Raw genomic sequence first — 24,023 nt, 5'->3', positions numbered from 1 at the left:
TGGAGCACAGGTCACGTAGTATATTTCTATGGGCATTGAGGCACGCACTCCTATTACTCACAACAAAAATGACAGACATATGACACAGACACACAGAACTCTGACATAAACCGGGAAATATGAACAAAGAAAACCATGCACCTGATCCTATAGCTGTACAGAAAATCAGCAATCTGTTTGCTAGCTCACCCGACCTGTGTTGATTGACAGTTTTCTAGTCCAATCAGAGTACAGAGTGTGCGTTTCACTAGCCAATCTGTTACAGTTATTTTTGCAAGGATGACGCCTACTGTCTCTGGATGCATGGAGAGTAATCCACATAGACTCTGTGCCACAAAATGAGTGACAAAACGTTACAAAACCTGGCCAGATAATGTCAAGTCATCAGTCTCAAGTCAAAGTCGAGTCCTGAGTCGTGAGGCTCCTGTAATCAGACAATGATTATTCTTGATTATTCCAAGTCAAGTCTCAAGTTAATGTTTCAGACTCGAGTCCAAGTCATGTGACTCTAGCTTTGTGATGTGTACATAAAAACTAACCTTTTTCACAACTTCGTCGTTGAACCTCTCTCCCAACATTATCTTAGCTTGTTCATTTCTGTGCTGGATGCAGCCTCGTTTCCGCTCAGCTGCTCCTTTCTGATTGAAAAGCAAAATATAGAACATTATCATTTAGACAGTTTTGAAGGATCTTAACATCAGTTTTAGCTGGTGTAGGTGTTGATTACCTTTTCCAGGTCGAGGTGCAGTTCAGTGTTCTTTAAAACTGGTGATCTATAATTGTAATACTTATGTTAGAAATGTAAATTTCTCTATGGGCACATACATTATAGCTGTGTTGCTCGATTGTTCCACTATACATTGTGTACATTGCAGACCTGCTTGTGGCATGCACAATTTTAAGTATTTGCAAATAATAAATTAAGATAGCTGCGTAATCTAAATGAATTCTGAGGTGAGGGAAAGTTCAGCCACTAATAATTTCAGTTTGTGCACAAATGTAACGCAAATAAAACGTTTAATAGTATTTTATTAGGATCCCCAATTAGTTGCGGCTAATCTTCCTGGAGTCCAAACAGGGAACAACCAAACAGATTAAATACATAAATATACATATCACTACATTTACATTATACTTTTGTCATTCAGCTGACACTCCCATCCAGAGCAACCCACAGCTAGTGCATTCATCTTAAAAGTTGAGCTGACAGCCGGTTTGCACTGATTCGCTATGGCTTTAGTCATCTATCTAACAAGAAGGAAAGATTTTATTAATGTAATAGAAAGCTATGAACTTTTACTTTCACCTGGAACTATTATTTATGTCTGAGAATAAAACACTTTTCAACCTATATGATCTAGTAAACAGTACAATTATAATAAAACATACAAATATGATGATATGCAGAAATAAGCATGTTTATGAATAAGCCTTTTCATACTTTATAATATGTCCATATATTGGTATAATCTGTTATAATCTCCCCCAAAATATTTAACTTTCTTTATTACTTTACCAAATATATCATAACATTTGTGATAGTCAAAATCTGTGAAATTTGTGAACATCTAAATCAACAATTGGGCCTTTTAAAATAGCTTGCGTCCCTCCTATAGACAAGGGGAGAAGGGCTATGTAAAGGGCTACATTCTTTTGTCATTCTGAGCATATGCAATGGATCTGCCTCCAAAGTAAAACAAATGTTTGACTTCCACACAAATGTACTTCTTTACTTATGTTAGGTTTAAGGAGGTGCGTAGGTTACATTCTTTATCATACAGCTATCAAAGTTATGCATTTAGATCAGCCAGCTTGAGTCAAATTCAGCGATTGCTTTGCCATGTCTGTGCATACAAATACGATTTGAAAAAATATGGCCCTTTATAATGTCCACGGGATGCTGTATATAGCATTTTAATGAAAGAGATGGAGACACGCACACAGTCGAAAAAGAGTAATACATCTATATAGCATTTTAATGAAAGAGATGGAGACACGCACACAGTCGAAAAAGAGTAATAAATCTATATAGCATTTTAATGAAAGAGATGGAGACACGCACACAGTCGAAAAAGAGTAATACATCTATATAGCATTTTAATGAAAGAGATGGAGACACGCACACAGTCGAAAAAGAGTAATACATCTATATAGCATTTTAATGAAAGAGATGGAGACACGCACACAGTCGAAAAAGAGTAATACATCTATATAGCATTTTAATGAAAGAGATGGAGACACGCACACAGTCGAAAAAGAGTAATACATCTATATAGCATTTTAATGAAAGAGATGGAGACACGCACACAGTCGAAAAAGAGTAATACATCTATATAGCATTTTAATGAAAGAGATGGAGACACGCACACAGTCGAAAAAGAGTAATACATCTATATAGCATTTTAATGAAAGAGATGGAGACACGCACACAGTCGAAAAAGAGTAATACATCTATATAGCATTTTAATGAAAGAGATGGAGACACGCACACAGTCGAAAAAGAGTAATACATCTATATAGCATTTTAATGAAAGAGATGGAGACACGCACACAGTCGAAAAAGAGTAATACATCTATATAGCATTTTAACATATTAAAACAAAATAAGAAGCACTCAAAATGTATTGTAGATGAGTAGCCAGACTACTGCTTAAATGTATTGTAGATGAGTAGCCAGACTACTGCTTAAATGTATTGTAGATGAGTAGCCAGACTACTGCTTAAATGTATTGTAGATGAGTAGCCAGACTACTGCTTAAATGTTGCTGTAATAGGCTTACATGTTTCTCCTTTGCATGGTGTTTTGGTGCAAGTTTTGTTTTTTGGTAATTCATTCTGAAGAGTTAATAACCAAAACCTGCAATATTTAATAGCCTACAGTAGCTAGGACTGTGGCTCGTGTCTGTACACTTTCCCTCCGCTGTGCGCTGTAAACGGGACACAGGAAAGCAGCACAATTCACTTTGAATTCACCGATCTGAGTGCAGACTGCAATTTCACAAAGTAGAGGATTCAAATGTTGACTCATTTGTACTCGCTTGTCCTATTGTCCTTTAGTAGTAACCGTCATGTGAATCGTTTATCTTATAACCTTTTGACAACCTTGATGGCATTTTCTGTAGATTACAGCAATGAACCGTTCGAACCAAAACTTGGATATTTAGCCTACGACATGGACATTTAGTCTAGACCATGTTTAAACTTTCGGTTCATTAGAAGATTCAGTTTGTGTCAATAGTGATGATATGACAAAGTGCATTGGCTGGTGTGTGTGTGTGTGTGTGTGTGTGTGTGTGTGTGTGTGTGTGTGTGTGTGTGTGTGTGTGTGTGTGTCTGGCAGGAGGGGTGTGTCTGAAGCAATGCACTGCCATTTAGCATGCAGCACTTTGGCAGTGTTTGCTGTGACTTGTAGTGCAGCATCATCATCATTGAGCAATTGAATATGACAACTTTCAGGATGAATTAAACCACTGTATTTATTTATCAATATATTTATTGCGTAATGTGTCTTCAAACTGATTTCTATATATACTTTCCTAACCCTAAAATGTGTTTAAGTAATCTACAAGATCAGAGTATGTTTAACTCTACCTGTTGATGCTGAAAATGAAACGAATATGCATAAAGGGTGTTCTTTCATTGATCCCTATATTCTGAACCTGTTCTCTCGATGTATTTGACTGAGTCTGTCAACAAAACTCCAATTAAAGGTAGAGTACACTGTATTTAAAGGAATTTCTTAATTAAGATAAACATACTGAAAGCCATATTGAATAAAAACTCAACGATAAAATCGCTTGGCAAGTGGGAGGATTTTCAGAGGTGGAATTAAATGTATTCAGTGAGGTCAAGGGAACCACGCCTGCAAAGCCCGCTACACACCTGCATAAGGTAAGTCTGAATTCCAACTAATGAGAAGTGAGTAGGAAAGGTGTACAATTCCTAAGTCAGAATCAGCCCCTATAGATTTCAGGATACAAAGGATCACTGGTTTAAAAATCAGGCAGGAAAATATACAAGCCCCAGCTCACCCCAGGTAGTTCTTAGGGTTGATGTCATCTGTCTTGGTGCAGATGAAGGTGATATTCTCACATTCTCCGCCTTGTATCAGATAACTGAAGCTGCTTTCCAAAATCATCCATGGCTCTCTTTCAGAGGCGGCCCGTTGGATGTCATTCACGATCCACACAGACGAGCACTGACTTAAATGCTTTAAAAATAGAGTGTTAATACAAAAGTGCATGTTGATGTACTTTTCCGACACCTCAAAAGAAAATGAAAGGTCTTATTATATCAACGTGGACAATCTGTCCTACAGTTGCCCATAACCTTGGCTTGACATTACTTGAGAAAGTCATGCGCCATTGTTATTGTTTTTGTTTTGTTGATGAAGCGGAGGTGAGCAGCGTCGTCCAACGAAGTAAAACATTGTTGCAGTACATATTCTGCTGTTCCATCTTGCGTGAAATTATGTCTGAGGGAAAAAATGTAGTTTGTTTTTTGCAGCATATTCTTTGCTGTTTTAATATCGCACACAGAAGTGGCAGTTATACCATTAAAGCTGGAATCCTTAATGGGGAAACTGCCATGTCAATTTGGGATATTACAACCACAAATAAGTTAATGCAAACAACAAACTGTTTTTTTTCTGAGAGATCGCTCCAGATTCAAAGTGAAATTTGATGGTTTAGTAGATCCCCAGGATGTCGGGGGACTCCGTCAAAACCGTCCACCAGGGGCACAAAAGAGAAAAAGAAGTTCCTCACCTCCATTTAGTCAACTAAACAAAAACAACCAGTGGGCGACCAGTAGTGCTGTTTCACCTTTCAAAGATCTCAGTTTTAAGGATTAAGCTGTAGATCTCTTGGCCGAAAAATTGGCAGGTCCTGGTAAAATTTTACCAATCACATTGCTCAGGGAGATAAAAAGAAGTGCGAGTCATTATAAATGGCAGATTGAGACCATAAGAGGAAAATAAATTAATACCGATTTCCACATATTATCTCTGGTCTTGTTGCAGTCCCCAGTTCCAGGAAGATCCAACAGCACAATGTGTTCCAGAAGCTCTTTGGTGTTGGGCACCTTAATTGTCACACACTTCACAAGTGGCCAGTAGTGTTTTACTGCCATCTTATTATCACTCCTTGTGTAACAGGCAATCTTTCCAGAAAGCTCTGATGCCTGTCAGTGTCAAAAGCATAGCTCTCTCAAAATATACTTATACATTATTTATTTTGTTGATCGACCCAGACATGTTTAAAGGTAGACTCAGCAAAATGACGTTTTAATGAGCAGCACCGCTGATATTGAAACAAGATGCAAGATTTCGTTCTCACAGTCACACACAGTATCTGCACATGTGCAAGAGTTCGCTTCACCCTGTTCACAGGATGTTAGCCAGTGCACCTAAACAGCAGAGAAGTTGAGCCTCACGTTTCAACGCTTTCAGTTGTTGCGGAAATTGACCCACTATGCTTTTTATTTTCTGCATCTACGTCGCTGAGTTTACCTTTAAGTCTATATTCAGCTATTGCCTGTGTCACTAAAAACATTCTCAATGTGTGGGGAAAAAACATCAGCCAGGATTTTAGTTTATGTACAAACTAATCAATTAATTTGGGGGGAAATTATATACTTGGAATGTAGTTTTGTTCACAGATTTTTCAAGAGTCACATTCTATGAATAATATTTATACTTCCCCATATATTTGTTAAATGTAAATAATGTTTTGCATTTTTTATTGAAAGTAAACTAACAAGCTTTTCATTATTGACAAAATTAAAGACAACATGTGACTCTGATTGAATTAATTAATTTAAAAAGTTGTTGATTAACCAATTAATCTGCACAAATTTCCTAATTATATGTTAAAAAAAAAGAAGATTTTTACCGTGCCACATGAAATCATCTTAACAGTGTTTGTTGGTGATAGAAATTCTGGAATTTCTCGGAAATGCTCCCCTTTCATCAGGTCTTTTAAACTTTTCCCAACTCCATCTTTTCCGTAAAAGGCCTGAATTTTTGCAGTTGCCACCCTGACTAATTCTTCATTTTTGTTGTCATTTTCATCAGACATGACATCCTGATGAGATTTTATATCATCTTCCCATTCCTAAAACAAAAATTATCATGTGTGAATTGCATTTAGAATATTAAATTTTTACTAACCATTGATTAGTAATTTATGTATTACTCTTTCACACAGCAATTCGGTAAGAATGACCTGTTAGCCTACTAATGGAAAACGTAGCACCCCCCCATAGATAGTACTCGTTTGTGCTCTTAGGGCCACTGACATCACATAAAACAGCTTAAACTTCCCTATTTCAATTGATATTTCGCTAAGCTCCTCTCCAAATTGTTAAGCAACCAATTGGAGCGCTCCAGTGGATAGCAACTGTTCCTAACTAAGCTTGAATCTGACCAGCCTCCAGCAAGCTCTTAAACGCATAGCCAATTATTGTAATGGCAAAAAACTGAGCATTTTCATTAAAAAAGTAATAGTTTAAATAATTGAACAATGCACAAGGGGGGGGGGGGGGGGGTCAATTGAAGGGTCAATTGAAAGTAAAGGTTTTGGAATCAATTAAGAATAACATCAATGGTCATAGTTTTAGAGACATTGATTACATTACAATAGATAAAGCTACCTTTTTTGAAATGAATTCAATTTCTGCCTCGTAGCTGTAGTTAGTCATGTTGGCCTCCACCTGAATCATGACTGAGGTACACGCGCTGATGTTTGCACCATTGGGCAGACAATTCGGCTCACCCAAGATGGCATTTATCAAAGAGCTCTTACCAGCTCCTGTCTTCCCAAATACTCCAACTAAGACTTTGTTTTTAACACCTGTCCTTAACTTTGTCATTTTACCCCTGTAAAAAAGTACAAAGCATAATCAAATGTAATTTTTTCAAGAAATTGTACATACAATGTGAAACACTTTGAGTTTAGTTTTTTAGTTGCAAATAGTGACCTGGCTGTGATTGTGCCAGAGGTTAGCTGTATGATTTTTTAAATTTTATGGTTCATATTTAAGTAATGCAATGTCCACATTAAGTTAGTAAATCAGACAACTTGTGCTTTCAAGAGTCAGTCGGTAAACATTATTTTATATGGGATGGAGGCGGTTATCATGACGTGAGGGCAGCGTTTTCATTTATTCAATTATTCAAATTACACATATTTTACATTTTTATTTTACATTTTTGTGAGTGCTTACTTGAGGTAGTCAATGAATTCCTTCTTGGGAAGAGTTTTTAGTTTCTCAAGGACTTGTGTCACACACGTCTCTGCTGCCTTCATGGCTTGTCTCTCTGTGTTATTACATACAATGAACATGAATTAGTATGAATGTCTAGATATTTTGGGCGATTAACTATAGCAAAACAATCTATCCGGTTTTGTAATAAAAGAGTAACTTTAGAAGTACTTACCGAATTTAGAGGTTGGTTGTGTAGGTTTGGAGAAACACGGTTGCTTTGGTGGTGTACTGGTTGAAGGGAAGGTAGGAGGATTTTTTCTTTTGCCTGAGAAAAAACATAAATCGTTACTGTAATATTTATTTTTATACAATTAAGCTCCAAAACCTTGTTTATTCTTTAAGAATGGTGCTGGCATAAATGATTAAATGAGCAGGGTACATAATGCCTTTTTTATATACAAAACAAAATAATCTGTACCTTGTGGACTAATGCTGGGAGCTGCCGCCTTACACAATGGAACGTTGCAAGATAAAGGAAAGTAAATACATGTTGTTTTAAATAAACCATCATATAGCATCATCCTTCATTTACACTAAGACTACATACATGTTGTTTTAAATAAACCCATCATATAGCATCATCCTTCATTTACACTAAGACTACATACATGTTGTTTTAAATAAACCCATCATATAGCATCATCCTTCATTTACACTAAGACTACATACATGTTGTTTTAAATAAACCCATCATATAGCATCATCCTTCATTTACACTAAGACTACATACATGTTGCTTTAAATAAACCCATCATATAGCATCATCCTTCATTTACACTAAGACTACATACATGTTGTTTTAAATAAACCCATCATATAGCATCATCCTTCATTTACACTAAGACTACATACATGTTGTTTTAAATAAACCCATCATATAGCATCATACTTCATTTACACTAAGACTACATACATGTTGTTTTAAATAAACCCATCATATAGCATCATCCTTCATTTACACTAAGACTACATACATGTTGTTTTAAATAAACCCATCATATAGCATCATCCTTCATTTACACTAAGACTACATACATGTTGTTTTAAATAAACCCATCATATAGCATCGTCCTTCATTTACACTAAGACTACATACATGTTGTTTTAAATAAACCCATCATATAGCATCGTCCTTCATTTACACTAAGACTACATACATGTTGTTTTAAATAAAACCATCATATAGCATCATCCTTCATTTACACTAAGACTACATACATGTTGTTTTAAATAAACCCATCATATAGCATCATCCTTCATTTACACTAAGACTACATACATGTTGTTTTAAATAAACCCATCATATAGCATCATCCTTCATTTACACTAAGACTACATACATGTTGTTTTAAATAAACCCATCATATAGCATCATCCTTCATTTACACTAAGACTACATACATGTTGTTTTAAATAAACCCATCATATAGCATCATCCTTCATTTACACTAAGAGTACATACATGTTGTTTTAAATAAACCCATCATATAGCATCATCCTTCATTTACACTAAGACTACATACATGTTGTTTTAAATAAACCCATCATATAGCATCATCCTTAATTTACACTAAGACTACATACATGTTGTTTTAAATAAACCCATCATATAGCATCATCCTTCATTTACACTAAGACTACATACATGTTGTTTTAAATAAAACCATCATATAGCATCATCCTTCATTTACACTAAGACTACATACATGTTGTTTTAAATAAACCCATCATATAGCATCATCCTTCATTTACACTAAGACTACATACATGTTGTTTTAAATAAAACCATCATATAGCATCATCCTTCATTTACACTAAGACTACATACATGTTGTTTTAAATAAAACCATCATATAGCATCATCCTTCATTTACACTAAGACTACATACATGTTGTTTTAAATAAAACCATCATATAGCATCATCCTTCATTTACACTAAGACTACACACATGTTGTTTTAAATAAACCCATCATATAGCATCATCCTTCATTTACACTAAGACTACATACATGTTGTTTTAAATAAACCCATCATATAGCATCGTCCTTCATTTACACTAAGACTACATACATGTTGTTTTAAATAAAACCATCATATAGCATCATCCTTCATTTACACTAAGACTACATACATGTTGTTTTAAATAAACCCATCATATAGCATCATCCTTCATTTACACTAAGACTACATACATGTTGTTTTAAATAAACCCATCATATAGCATCATCCTTCATTTACACTAAGACTACATACATGTTGTTTTAAATAAACCCATCAAATAGCATCATCCTTCATTTACACTAAGACTACATACATGTTGTTTTAAATAAACCCATCATATAGCATCGTCCTTCATTTACACTAAGACTACATACATGTTGTTTTAAATAAACCCATCATATAGCATCATCCTTCATTTACACTAAGAGTACATACATGTTGTTTTAAATAAAACCATCATATAGCATCATCCTTCATTTACACTAAGACTACATACATGTTGTTTTAAATAAACCCATCATATAGCATCATCCTTCATTTACACTAAGACTACATACATGTTGTTTTAAATAAAACCATCATATAGCATCATCCTTCATTTACACTAAGACTACATACATGTTGTTTTAAATAAAACCATCATATAGCATCATCCTTCATTTACACTAAGACTACATACATGTTGTTTTAAATAAAACCATCATATAGCATCATCCTTCATTTACACTAAGACTACACACATGTTGTTTTAAATAAACCCATCATATAGCATCATCCTTCATTTACACTAAGACTACATACATGTTGTTTTAAATAAACCCATCATATAGCATCGTCCTTCATTTACACTAAGACTACATACATGTTGTTTTAAATAAAACCATCATATAGCATCATCCTTCATTTACACTAAGACTACATACATGTTGTTTTAAATAAACCCATCATATAGCATCATCCTTCATTTACACTAAGACTACATACATGTTGTTTTAAATAAACCCATCATATAGCATCGTCCTTCATTTACACTAAGACTACATACATGTTGTTTTAAATAAACCCATCATATAGCATCGTCCTTCATTTACACTAAGACTACATACATGTTGTTTTAAATAAAACCATCATATAGCATCATCCTTCATTTACACTAAGACTACATACATGTTGTTTTAAATAAAACCATCATATAGCATCATCCTTCATTTACACTAAGACTACATACATGTTGTTTTAAATAAACCCATCATATAGCATCATCCTTCATTTACACTAAGACTACATACATGTTGTTTTAAATAAACCCATCATATAGCATCATCCTTCATTTACACTAAGACTACATACATGTTGTTTTAAATAAACCCATCATATAGCATCATCCTTCATTTACACTAAGAGTACATACATGTTGTTTTAAATAAACCCATCATATAGCATCATCCTTCATTTACACTAAGACTACATACATGTTGTTTTAAATAAACCCATCATATAGCATCATCCTTCATTTACACTAAGACTACATACATGTTGTTTTAAATAAACCCATCATATAGCATCATCCTTCATTTACACTAAGACTACATACATGTTGTTTTAAATAAAACCATCATATAGCATCATCCTTCATTTACACTAAGACTACATACATGTTGTTTTAAATAAACCCATCATATAGCATCATCCTTCATTTACACTAAGACTACATACATGTTGTTTTAAATAAAACCATCATATAGCATCATCCTTCATTTACACTAAGACTACATACATGTTGTTTTAAATAAAACCATCATATAGCATCATCCTTCATTTACACTAAGACTACATACATGTTGTTTTAAATAAAACCATCATATAGCATCATCCTTCATTTACACTAAGACTACACACATGTTGTTTTAAATAAACCCATCATATAGCATCATCCTTCATTTACACTAAGACTACATACATGTTGTTTTAAATAAACCCATCATATAGCATCGTCCTTCATTTACACTAAGACTACATACATGTTGTTTTAAATAAAACCATCATATAGCATCATCCTTCATTTACACTAAGACTACATACATGTTGTTTTAAATAAACCCATCATATAGCATCATCCTTCATTTACACTAAGACTACATACATGTTGTTTTAAATAAACCCATCATATAGCATCGTCCTTCATTTACACTAAGACTACATACATGTTGTTTTAAATAAACCCATCATATAGCATCGTCCTTCATTTACACTAAGACTACATACATGTTGTTTTAAATAAAACCATCATATAGCATCATCCTTCATTTACACTAAGACTACATACATGTTGTTTTAAATAAAACCATCATATAGCATCATCCTTCATTTACACTAAGACTACATACATGTTGTTTTAAATAAACCCATCATATAGCATCATCCTTCATTTACACTAAGACTACATACATGTTGTTTTAAATAAACCCATCATATAGCATCATCCTTCATTTACACTAAGACTACATACATGTTGTTTTAAATAAACCCATCATATAGCATCATCCTTCATTTACACTAAGAGTACATACATGTTGTTTTAAATAAACCCATCATATAGCATCATCCTTCATTTACACTAAGACTACATACATGTTGTTTTAAATAAACCCATCATATAGCATCATCCTTCATTTACACTAAGACTACATACATGTTGTTTTAAATAAACCCATCATATAGCATCATCCTTCATTTACACTAAGACTACATACATGTTGTTTTAAATAAAACCATCATATAGCATCATCCTTCATTTACACTAAGACTACATACATGTTGTTTTAAATAAACCCATCATATAGCATCATCCTTCATTTACACTAAGACTACATACATGTTGTTTTAAATAAAACCATCATATAGCATCATCCTTCATTTACACTAAGACTACATACATGTTGTTTTAAATAAAACCATCATATAGCATCATCCTTCATTTACACTAAGACTACATACATGTTGTTTTAAATAAAACCATCATATAGCATCATCCTTCATTTACACTAAGACTACACACATGTTGTTTTAAATAAACCCATCATATAGCATCATCCTTCATTTACACTAAGACTACATACATGTTGTTTTAAATAAACCCATCATATAGCATCGTCCTTCATTTACACTAAGACTACATACATGTTGTTTTAAATAAAACCATCATATAGCATCATCCTTCATTTACACTAAGACTACATACATGTTGTTTTAAATAAACCCATCATATAGCATCATCCTTCATTTACACTAAGACTACATACATGTTGTTTTAAATAAACCCATCATATAGCATCATCCTTCATTTACACTAAGACTACATACATGTTGTTTTAAATAAACCCATCAAATAGCATCATCCTTCATTTACACTAAGACTACATACATGTTGTTTTAAATAAACCCATCATATAGCATCGTCCTTCATTTACACTAAGACTACATACATGTTGTTTTAAATAAACCCATCATATAGCATCATCCTTCATTTACACTAAGAGTACATACATGTTGTTTTAAATAAACCCATCATATAGCATCATCCTTCATTTACACTAAGACTACATACATGTTGTTTTAAATAAACCCATCATATAGCATCATCCTTCATTTACACTAAGACTACATACATGTTGTTTTAAATAAACCCATCATATAGCATCATCCTTCATTTACACTAAGACTACATACATGTTGTTTTAAATAAAACCATCATATAGCATCATCCTTCATTTACACTAAGACTACATACATGTTGTTTTAAATAAAACCATCATATAGCATCATCCTTCATTTACACTAAGACTACATACATGTTGTTTTAAATAAACCCATCATATAGCATCATCCTTCATTTACACTAAGACTACATACATGTTGTTTTAAATAAACCCATCATATAGCATCATCCTTCATTTACACTAAGACTACATACATGTTGTTTTAAATAAAACCATCATATAGCATCATCCTTCATTTACACTAAGACTACATACATGTTGTTTTAAATAAAACCATCATATAGCATCATCCTTCATTTACACTAAGACTACATACATGTTGTTTTAAATAAACCCATCATATAGCATCGTCCTTCATTTACACTAAGACTACATACATGTTGTTTTAAATAAAACCATCATATAGCATCATCCTTCATTTACACTAAGACTACATACATGTTGTTTTAAATAAACCCATCATATAGCATCATCCTTCATTTACACTAAGACTACATACATGTTGTTTTAAATAAACCCATCATATAGCATCGTCCTTCATTTACACTAAGACTACATACATGTTGTTTTAAATAAACCCATCATATAGCATCATCCTTCATTTACACTAAGAGTAAATACATGTTGTTTTAAATAAAACCATCATATAGCATCATCCTTCATTTACACTAAGAGTACATACATGTTGCTTTAAATAAACCCATCATATAGCATAATCCTTCATTTACACTAAGAGTACATACATGTTGTTTTAAATAAAACCATCATATAGCATCATCCTTCATTTACACTAAGACTACATACATGTTGTTTTAAATAAACCCATCATATAGCATCATCCTTCATTTACACTAAGAGTACATACATGTTGTTTTAAATAAGCCCATCATATTGCATCATCCTTCATTTACACTAAGACTACATACATGTTGTTTTAAATAAACCCATCATATAGCATCATCCTTCATTTACACTAAGACTACATACATGTTGTTTTAAATAAAACCATCATATAGCATCATCCTTCATTTACACTAAGACTACATACATGTTGTTTTAAATAAACCCATCATATAGCATCATCCTTCATTTACACTAAGACTACATACATGTTGTTTTAAATAAAACCATCATATAGCATCATCCTTCATTTACACTAAGACTACATACATGTTGTTTTAAATAAACCCATCATATAGCATCATCCTTCATTTACACTAAGAGTACATACATGTTGTTTTAAATAAACCCATCATATAGCATCATCCTTCATTTACACTAAGACTACATACATGTTGTTTTAAATAAACCCATCATATAGCATCATCCTTCATTTACACTAAGACTACATACATGTTGTTTTAAATAAAACCATCATATAGCATCATCCTTCATTTACACTAAGACTACATACATGTTGTTTTAAATAAACCCATCATATAGCATCATCCTTCATTTACACTAAGACTACATACATGTTGTTTTAAATAAAACCATCATATAGCATCATCCTTCATTTACACTAAGACTACATACATGTTGTTTTAAATAAACCCATCATATAGCATCATCCTTCATTTACACTAAGACTACATACATGTTGTTTTAAATAAACCCATCATATAGCATCATCCTTCATTTACACTAAGACTACATACATGTTGTTTTAAATAAAACCATCATATAGCATCATCCTTCATTTACACTAAGACTACATACATGTTGTTTTAAATAAACCCATCATATAGCATCATCCTTCATTTACACTAAGACTACATACATGTTGTTTTAAATAAACCCATCATATAGCATCATCCTTCATTTACACTAAGACTACATACATGTTGTTTTAAATAAACCCATCATATAGCATCATCCTTCATTTACACTAAGAGTACATACATGTTGTTTTAAATAAACCCATCATATAGCATCATCCTTCATTTACACTAAGACTACATACATGTTGTTTTAAATAAACCCATCATATAGCATCGTCCTTCATTTACACTAAGACTACATACATGTTGTTTTAAATAAACCCATCATATAGCATCATCCTTCATTTACACTAAGACTACATACATGTTGTTTTAAATAAACCCATCATATAGCATCATCCTTCATTTACACTAAGACTACATACATGTTGTTTTAAATAAACCCATCATATAGCATCATCCTTCATTTACATTAAGACTACATACATGTTGTTTTAAATAAACCCATCATATAGCATCATCCTTCATTTACACTAAGACTACATACATGTTGTTTTAAATAAACCCATCATATAGCATCGTCCTTCATTTACACTAAGAGTACATACATGTTTTAAGGGTAAGCATTCTTTATGCTTTTATACTGCATTATACTTTACAAAGCAAAGGTCTTTAAGTGTCTGCCCGGTATGCTGAGAGACTTGGTTCACAACCCAATGCATACCTGGTCCAAGGAAGCCCATGCCATTGTGGAGGATGTTTGAACTTGGCTGTCAGTTGCTGTCCCATCATTTTCTAACTCCTTTTGTATCGCCTGTCATCAATAAATAAAGTAGTATAAAGTGCATTAAAACCCCTTTGAGCTATTTATAATTAAGCAATAAGGCCCGAGAAGGTGTGGTATATAGCCAAAATAATGACTGTTCTTACACACGATAAAACACAAACGCCTGAATACAGCCCTAAGCAGTGGTATATTGGCCATATACAACAAAAAACAATGTGCCTTATTGCTGTTATAAACTGGTTACCAATGTAATTAGAGCAGTAAAAACAAATGTTTGTCTTACACGTTGTATACGGTCTGATATAGACTGTAGAACTGTTTGGCCATAATGACCATTATTATGTTTGTAGGAAAAAGGGGGAGGCTTGCAAGCCGAAGAACACCATCCCAACCGTGAAGCACGGGGGTGGCATGTTGTGGGGGTGCTTTGCTGCAGGAGCGACTGGTGCACTTCACAAAATAGATGACATCATGAGGAATTAAAATGATGTGGATGAATGAAGCAACATCTCAAGACATCAGTCATGAAGTTAAAGCTTGGTCACAAATGGGTCTTCCAAATGGACAATGATCCCAAGCATACTTGCAAAGTTGTGGCAAAATTGCTTAAGGACAACAAAGTCATCACAATGCCCTGTTCTCAATCCTATAGGACATTTGTGGGCAGAACTGAAAAAGTGTGTGTGAGCAAGGAGGCCTACACACCTGTCTCAGTTACACCAAAAGGAATGAGACAAAATTCACCCAACTTATTGTGGGAAGCTTGTGGAAGGCTACCCAAAATGTTTGACCCAAGTTAAAAACTTTAAAGGCAATGCTACCAAATACTAATTGAGTGTATGTAAACTTCTTCCCCTCAGGGAATGTGTTGAAAGAAATAAAAGCTGAAATAAATCATTCTCTTAACTATTATTCTGAGATTTCACATTCTTAAAATAAAGTGGTGATCCTAACAGAACTAAGGCAGGGACTTTTTACTTGGATTAAATTTCAGGAATTGTGAAAAACTGAGTTTAAATGTGTTTGGATAATGTGTTTGTAAACTTCCGACTTCAACTGTACAGTTCATTCGGAAAGCAGTCAGCACTCTTGACTTTTTTCAAATTTTGTTACGTTACAGCCTTATTCTAAAATTGATTAAATTATTTATTTTCCTCACCAATCTACACACAGTACCCCATAATGACAAAGCAAAAACAATTTTTTTGACATTTTTGCTAATTTAGAAAACATATTAAACTTAAATAAATCAAAATCAAATCAAATCAAATCAAATTTTATTTGTCACATACACATGGTTAGCAGATGTTAATGCGAGTGTAGCGAAATGCTTGTGCTTCTAGTTCTGACAATGCAGTAATAACCAACAAGTAATCTAACTAACAATTCCAAAACTACTGTCTTATACACAGTGTAAGGGGATAAAGAATATGTACATAAGGATATATGAATGAGTGATGGTACAGAGCAGCATAGGCAAGATATAGTAGATGATATCGAGTACAGTATATACATATGAGATGAGTATGTAAACAAAGTGGCATAGTTAAAGTGGCTAGTGATACATGTATTACATAAGGATGCAGTCGATGATATAGAGTACAGTGTCATTGTCAGTGTGTTGGCAGCAGCCCCTCAATGTTAGTGGTGGCTGTTGAACAGTCTGATGGCCTTGAGATAGAAGCTGTTTTTCAGTCTCTCGGTCCCAGCTTTGATGCACCTGTACTGACCTCGCCTTCTGGATGATAGCGGGGTGAACAGGCAGTGGCTCGGGTGGTTGATGTCCTTGATGATCATTATGGCCTTCCTGTAACATCGGGTGGTGTAGGTGTCCTGGAGGGCAGGTAGTTTGCCCCCGGTGATGGGTTGTGCAGACTTCACTACCCTCTGGAGAGCCTTGCGGTTGAGGGCGGAGCAGTTGCCGTACCAGGCGGTGATACAGCCCGCCAGGATGCTCTCGATTGTGCATCTGTAGAAGTTTGTGAGTGCTTTTGGTGACAAGCCAAATTTCTTCAGCCTCCTGAGGTTGAAGAGGCGCTGCTGCGCCTTCTTCACAATGCTGTCTGTGTGAGTGGACCAATTCAGTTTGTCTGTGATGTGTATGCCAAGGAACTTAAAACTTGCTACCCTCTCCACTACTGTTCCATCGATGTGGATAGGGGGGTGTTCCCTCTGCTGTTTCCTGAAGTCCACAATCATCTCCTTAGTTTTGTTGACGTTGAGTGTGAGGTTATTTTCCTGACACCACACTCCGAGGGCCCTCACCTCCTCCCTGTAGGCCGTCTCGTCGTTGTTGGTAATCAAGCCTACCACTGTTGTGTCATCCGCAAACTTGATGATTGAGTTGGAGGCGTGCGTGGCTACGCAGTCGTGGGTGAACAGGGAGTACAGGAGAGGGCTCAGAACGCACCATATTCGATCAGGTGCAAGTCCGGGCTCTGGCTGGGCCACTCAAGGACATTCAGAGACTTGTCCTGATGCCACTCCGCGTTGTCTTGGCAGTGTGCTTAGGGTCATTGCCACTAAAAACATCCCCACAGCATGTTGCTGCCACCACTATGCCTCACCTTCGGGATGGTGCCAGGTTTCCTCCAGACATGACACTTGGCATTCAGGCCAAAGAGTTCAATCTTGGTTTCATCAGACAAGAGAATCTTGTTTCTCATGGACTGAGAGTTCTCTAGGTTTTTCTTTAGGTTTTTCCTCTTACATGCACTGTCAACTGTGGGACCTTATATCGACAGGTGTGTGCCTTTCCAAATCATGTCCAGTCAATTCAATTTACCACAGGTGGACTCCAATCAAGTTGTAGAAATATCTCAAGGATGATCAATGGAAAAAGGATGCACCTGAGCTCAATTTCGAGTCTCATAGCAAAGGGTCTGAACACTTATACAGTGGTGCAAAAAAGTATTTAGTCAGCCACCAATTGTGCAAGTTCTCCCACTTAAAAAGATGAGAGAGGCCTGTAATTTTCATCATAGGTACACTTCAACTATGACAGACAAAATGAGAAAAAAAAATCCAGAAAATCACGTTGTAGGATTTTTAATGAATTTCTATGCAAATTATGGTGGAAAATAAGTATTTGGTCACCTACAACCAAGCAAGAATTCTGGCTCTCACAGACCTGTAACTTCTTCTTTAAGAGGCTCCTCTGTCCTCCACTTGTTACCTGTATTAATGGCACCTGTTTGAACTTGTTATCAGTATAAAAGACACCTGTCCACAACCTCAAACAGTCACACTCCAAACTCCACTATGGGCCAAGACCAAAGAGCTGTCAAAGGACACCAGAAACAACATTGTAGACCTGCACCAGGCTGGGAAGACTGAATCTGCAATAGGTAAGCAGCTTGGTTTGAAGAAATCAACTGTGGGAGCAATTATTAGGAAATGGAAGACATACAAGACCACTGATAATCTCCCTTGATCTGGGGCTCCACGCAAGATCTTACCCTGTGGGGTCAAAATGATCACAAGAACGGTGAGCAAAAATCCCAGAACCACACGGGGGGACCTAGTGAATGACCTGCAGAGAGCTGGGACCAAAGTAACAAAGCCTATCATCAGCAAGGGCATTGAAGATGAAACGTGGCTGGGTCTTTCAGCATGACAATGATCCCAAACACACTGCCCGGGCAACGAAGGAGTGGCTTCGTAAGAAGCATTTCAAGGTCCTGGAGTGGCCTAGCCAGTCTCCAGATCTCAACCCCATAGAAAATCTTTGGAGGGAGTTGAAAGTCCATGTTGCCCAGCAACAGCCCCAAAACATCACTGCTCTAGAGGAGATCTGCATGGAGGAATGGGCCAAAATACCAGCAACAGTGTGTGAAAACCTTGTGAAGACTTACAGAAAACGTTTGACCTGTCATTGCCAACAAAGGGTATATAACAAAGTATTGAGATAAACTTTTGTTATTGACCAAATACTTATTTTCCACCATAATTTGCAAATAAATTCATAAAAAATCCTACAATGTGATATTCTGGATTTTTTTTCCTCATTTTGTCTGTCATCGTTGAAGTGTACCTATGATGGAAATTACAGGCCTCTCATCTTTTTAAGTGGGAGAACTTGCACAATTGGTGGCTGACTAAATACTTTTTTGCCCCACTGTATTGCCCCACTGTATATATAAGATATATCTGTTTTTTATTTGTAATACATTTGCAAAACTGTCTAAAAACCTGTAGATTGTCGAGGGACATTTGTTTTAATCAGGCTGTAACGTAACAAAATATCCAAAAAGTCAAAGGTTCTGAATACTTTCCGAAATGCACTTTAAATATGAAATCCTTTCAACAAAGTCATGCAGTACTGCACTTTGTTGAGCAGTTGAGTAAATAAGACATGACAAAGTATTAAGATTTCAGTAATTTTGTGACATAGTTAACAAAAAGCTAAAAATATATATATTTGGCTGATCTATCCCTAAACTATGCCTAAAGTATAGGGCTTTGTGATATGTTCAATATGTGAAAGACAGAAAATGATCAATAAGAATCAAATAAAATAGCTTGTTACATACCTTGTGTTTCTCTTGAAATTTGTACCTTGGACCAAGTTTTGGAATCAAGTTGGCAAAGGCTTTTTCATCTAGGAGCAGGAAACTCTCTTTGTCAATTTCTTCATCTAGATGTCAGGATACAAATGAAGTCGTAAAGAATCAGGACAACTCACAGCACAAGTGAATTATACAATTCAGTGATGAACCAATAAAATCTCAAAGTGAATCATGTTTCTAAATTAATTTGCCAGTTCTTTCCATCCCTGTCTATAAAATATATGTACAAAAACACTTTAGAAATATGCTTACCTTTGAATCTGTCAATATACTCACTGAAGTTCCATTCAGTTAATTTGTCTCTGACAAAGTTATCCATGAAACCACATTAGGCTAAAACATTAAATGAGAAAGACATACACATTTACAGTTATTACACTTAAGGTTATGCTTTCAGTATTTGCTAAGTCTTTTGCAAATGTAACCCACACCTCCTTAAAGAGCAACAGACTGAGCGATGGGACTTGATGGATTTATTGGTTACGTATGGTTTACAAAGTAGGCATGACTTTAACTATATCAACTTATCTGTTTCCAAAGTGTTTCAGCATAGAGGCTTCATCAGGGTATACATCATGGTGGATTTACAAAGAGTAGTCCTGGGATAAACTCTTCATTCTGATATCACAGCTAAGCATTTATTGAATAGACCTGGGATAAACTCTTCATTCTGATACCACAGCTAAGCATTTAATGAATAGACCTGGAAAAAAATTTATTTTCTGAGACCACAGCTAAGCACAGGTGTTTATTTAAATACGTGTCTGTCTCCCATGACTTAAACCCTGATGAAGGCTTTCTGCAGAAAGTGTTTTTGAATGATTCCCCATTCCAGAGTGCCAGTGGAAGTTTTGGGGATATTGTTTTCTCAATGGGTCAGTGTAGTTTCACATTTCACTCTTCTCTCTCCACAAAGGTCACATGCAAACATATTCAGAAAATGACATTATCTAAATTTGCATTGACTTTCCCTTGAGTGTGTTTAATTCATGTCCCGATGGGCAGTCTTGTTCTCTATCTGAATTCAACCTTATTTGGTTGGGTTGACATTGTTTCAAAGCAGTTGTTCTTGGCTACAGCAAATATTACCCCGATGAAGGCTCTGGGTGGAATCGGTGGAGATACTTCTTATGAAAAGAACAGAACACAAGTCCCAAAAGTAGGCCTACTTCATTACAATAAAGCTTTGTGTGTAAAATAATAAATAGAAAAATAAAGAGCAGAGCAGAGCAGCAGCAGCCAAGTATGAGTGTAAAAGTGTATGTGAGTGTGCGTGTATGTGTGAACGTGTGTTTGTGTTGTGTCGGTTTGCGTGTCTGTTATGTGTGTGTGTGCATATGTAGTGTATGTGAATGTGAGTGGGTTTTGTGATGGAGTGACAATATAGTGTGCGTGAGTGTGTATATATGGTGTGTATTTAAAGTCTAGTGTGTGTGCGTAGTGTCAATGCAAGATAGAGTCAGTGCAGATAGGCAGATGGTATAAATCTGCAAGATCTAATAGGATCTCTATGGTTGTAAAACGACACAGGATGAGACCCAGATGCAGACACAGGAGGCAGATGGTTCGCGTCTCTGATATTTATTAAAATATAAGGGGCAGGCAAGAGGCAGGTTGAGGACAGGCAGAAGATTGTAAACTAGGTCAGAGTCCAAAAGCTACAGAGTGGCAGGCAGGCTCGAGGTCAGGGCAGGCTGAATGGTATGGCAGGCGGGCTCAGTGTCAGGGCAGGCTGAATGGTATGGCAGGCGGGCTCAGTGTCAGGGCAGGCTGAATGGTATGGCAGGCGGGCTCAGTGTCAGGGCAAGCTGAATGGTATGGCAGGCGGGCTCAGTGTCAGGGCAAGCTGAATGGTATGGCAGGCGGGCTCAGTGTCAGGGCAGGCTGAATGGTATGGCAGGCGGGCTCAGTGTCAGGGCAGGCTGAATGGTATGGCAGGCGGGCTCAGTGTCAGGGCAGGCAGAAAAGGTCGGAACCGGGAGGATTAGAAAAAACAGGAGTACGGAACAACACACAAGACGGTGGGGTTGGTCGAGACGAGGCACTGAAGATTTGTCTCCAGGTCCTGATTGGCACGCTCTGACTGGCCATTGGACTGGGGGTGAAACCCGGAGGACAGACTGGCCGACAACCCAATGAGGGTGCAGAACGCCTTCCAGAATCAGGATGTGAATTGAGGACCACGATCGGAGACTGTGTCGATAGGGTGTCTATGGATTCGAAAGACGTGCTGACCATGAGCTGGGCGTCTCCATGGCTGAAGGTAACTTGAGGAGGGGGATGAAATGGGCGGCTTTAGAGAACCTATCCACTGTAAGGATGATGGTGTTGCCATCAGATGGAGGAAGCCCAGTGACAAAGTCCAGGGAGATATGGGACCAGGGGCAATGAGGAACAGGGAGTGGTTGAATGAGGCCAGCTTGCCACGGAGTCTTATTCTGAGCACATACCATGCATGCAGCGACGAATGCTGAGAGAGAGGCGAGAGAGAGCATCAGGCTTCCCATTCTTGGACCCTGGGCAGTAGGAGATGGGAAAGTTGAATCTGGTGAATAACAGAGCCCAACGGGTCTGCCTAGAGTTAAGGCGCTTGGCTGTGTGGAGATATTGTAAATTCTTATGGTTGGTTCACACCAAAAATGCATGTTCCGCCCCTTCAAGCCCCCAATCCAACGTCAGAAGGGTCGACCTCAACCACAAACTGAAGGGACGGGTCCGGATGGATGAGGATAGGGGCTGTAGTAAACCGATGCTTAAGGTCCAAAAACGCCCTGTTAACAGCTGGGGACCATGTGAATGGCACCTTGGGAGAAGTGAGTGCAGAGAGGGGAGAAGCCAGGGTGCTGTAGCCCCAAATGAAACGACGGTAGAAATGAGCAAATCCCAGGAACATTTCCGCTGCACTCTGGATGTGGGTTGGGGCTAAATATTTCATGGCCAAATCAACTGAACTCCACTGAAATAAACTCGATATTTGGTTTGACTTTAGGTGATTTGGCCATTAAAAAAGTTTGCTTCTGTTGCGGAACAGATTTGTAATGTCTGTAAAACATCACTCAGTCATTCTGCTACTATTTCAAGCTAACCTAATTCATGCTGCCACTTATTTGAAAAAAAAGAAAAGGTTTATACTCACATCACATAAAGTTGCAAATCTCTTACATTACTCACTTTTCATCATTTGCACTAATGTTACCATTCAATAATCAGCTTACAAGATATGAATCAAAATCTGAATCCAATTTAACCCTAGCTAAACCCTTATTTAAGGTAATTTATTTTAATGGTGCTACTTATTTAAAACAAAAAGATTGTTATACTCACATCACATAAAGTTGCAAATCTCTTCAAAATTACGGATCTTTTTCCTTACCCTGAATGTAGTCCTAAACCATTTCAGGCATTTCTAAGCAGTTTCAGAAACCTTTTGCATGAGGAAATTTAAATGACAAAAAAAATGTATTTCCTTTAAATGAGCCCACATTGATCAACTGAGAGTTTACTATGAAATGTGTGGAAAGTTTAAACAAAAATATGCTGATACTTACCACATAAAGGCAAAATTCTACAAATGTATTCTGTGCTACTGACACACCTCTCTACAGCAAACAAACATACTGAACAATGTATGTGGCGTTGGGTAAAGGAGTACAGCAGGATGGGTGTGGCTATTCTTTAACTTGTTCTGACTGGTTTTCCTATTCTAGCTACAAAAAAACACCTCAGTGTGGTAGTTAACCCTAATTTCCCCTCTATAAGATAGAATGGCCTTGCTCAGTATATTACTGTGATTGAACAATAGTGCTTAAACTCATTTAAACTAATACAACATCCTGTCATACAATAACTTTGGCTTTATTCAACTACACAATTTCTTGGATGTAACATGATCATGTAAA

The 24,023-nt window shown here is 36.2% G+C and overlaps 1 protein-coding gene across 7 annotated transcripts in view; it reads right to left on the bottom strand.

The window, feature by feature from the left end:
• LOC116365779 (nuclear GTPase SLIP-GC) overlaps positions 1 to 23,803 on the bottom strand; it is a 41,564-nt gene extending 17,761 nt beyond the window's left edge. Inside the window, exons 1-14 of one of the 7 annotated variants that reach the window (XR_004208153.1) lie at positions 23,673 to 23,803; positions 23,449 to 23,548; positions 20,377 to 20,457; positions 20,089 to 20,192; positions 15,494 to 15,583; positions 7,685 to 7,712; positions 7,439 to 7,531; positions 7,225 to 7,318; positions 6,652 to 6,877; positions 5,892 to 6,113; positions 4,987 to 5,181; positions 4,032 to 4,210; positions 728 to 773; positions 540 to 638 (exon numbers count right to left, since the gene is read on the bottom strand). Coding sequence is in view for 6 of the 7 variants with exons in the window: in XM_031818186.1 (XP_031674046.1) it covers positions 540 to 638; positions 728 to 773; positions 4,032 to 4,210; positions 4,987 to 5,181; positions 5,892 to 6,113; positions 6,652 to 6,877; positions 7,225 to 7,318; positions 7,439 to 7,531; positions 7,685 to 7,712; positions 15,494 to 15,583; positions 20,089 to 20,192; positions 20,377 to 20,443 (1,443 nt within the window). In the remaining variant the exon portion in view is untranslated. Of the gene's footprint in view, positions 1 to 539; positions 639 to 727; positions 774 to 4,031; positions 4,211 to 4,986; positions 5,182 to 5,891; positions 6,114 to 6,651; positions 6,878 to 7,224; positions 7,319 to 7,438; positions 7,532 to 7,684; positions 7,713 to 15,493; positions 15,584 to 20,088; positions 20,193 to 20,376; positions 20,717 to 23,260; positions 23,279 to 23,448; positions 23,549 to 23,672 lie in introns of those variants that run through there. The other 6 variants (XM_031818186.1, XM_031818190.1, XM_031818188.1 and 3 more) reach the window with 6 other exon arrangements.
• Between the last annotated feature and the right edge of the window lie 220 nt (positions 23,804 to 24,023).

The sequence above is a fragment of the Oncorhynchus kisutch genome, unplaced genomic scaffold, assembly GCF_002021735.2.
Source record: "Oncorhynchus kisutch isolate 150728-3 unplaced genomic scaffold, Okis_V2 scaffold1282, whole genome shotgun sequence".
Taxonomy (NCBI): Eukaryota; Metazoa; Chordata; class Actinopteri; order Salmoniformes; family Salmonidae; genus Oncorhynchus; species Oncorhynchus kisutch.
This window is presented reverse-complemented; position numbering and strand designations above follow the sequence as displayed.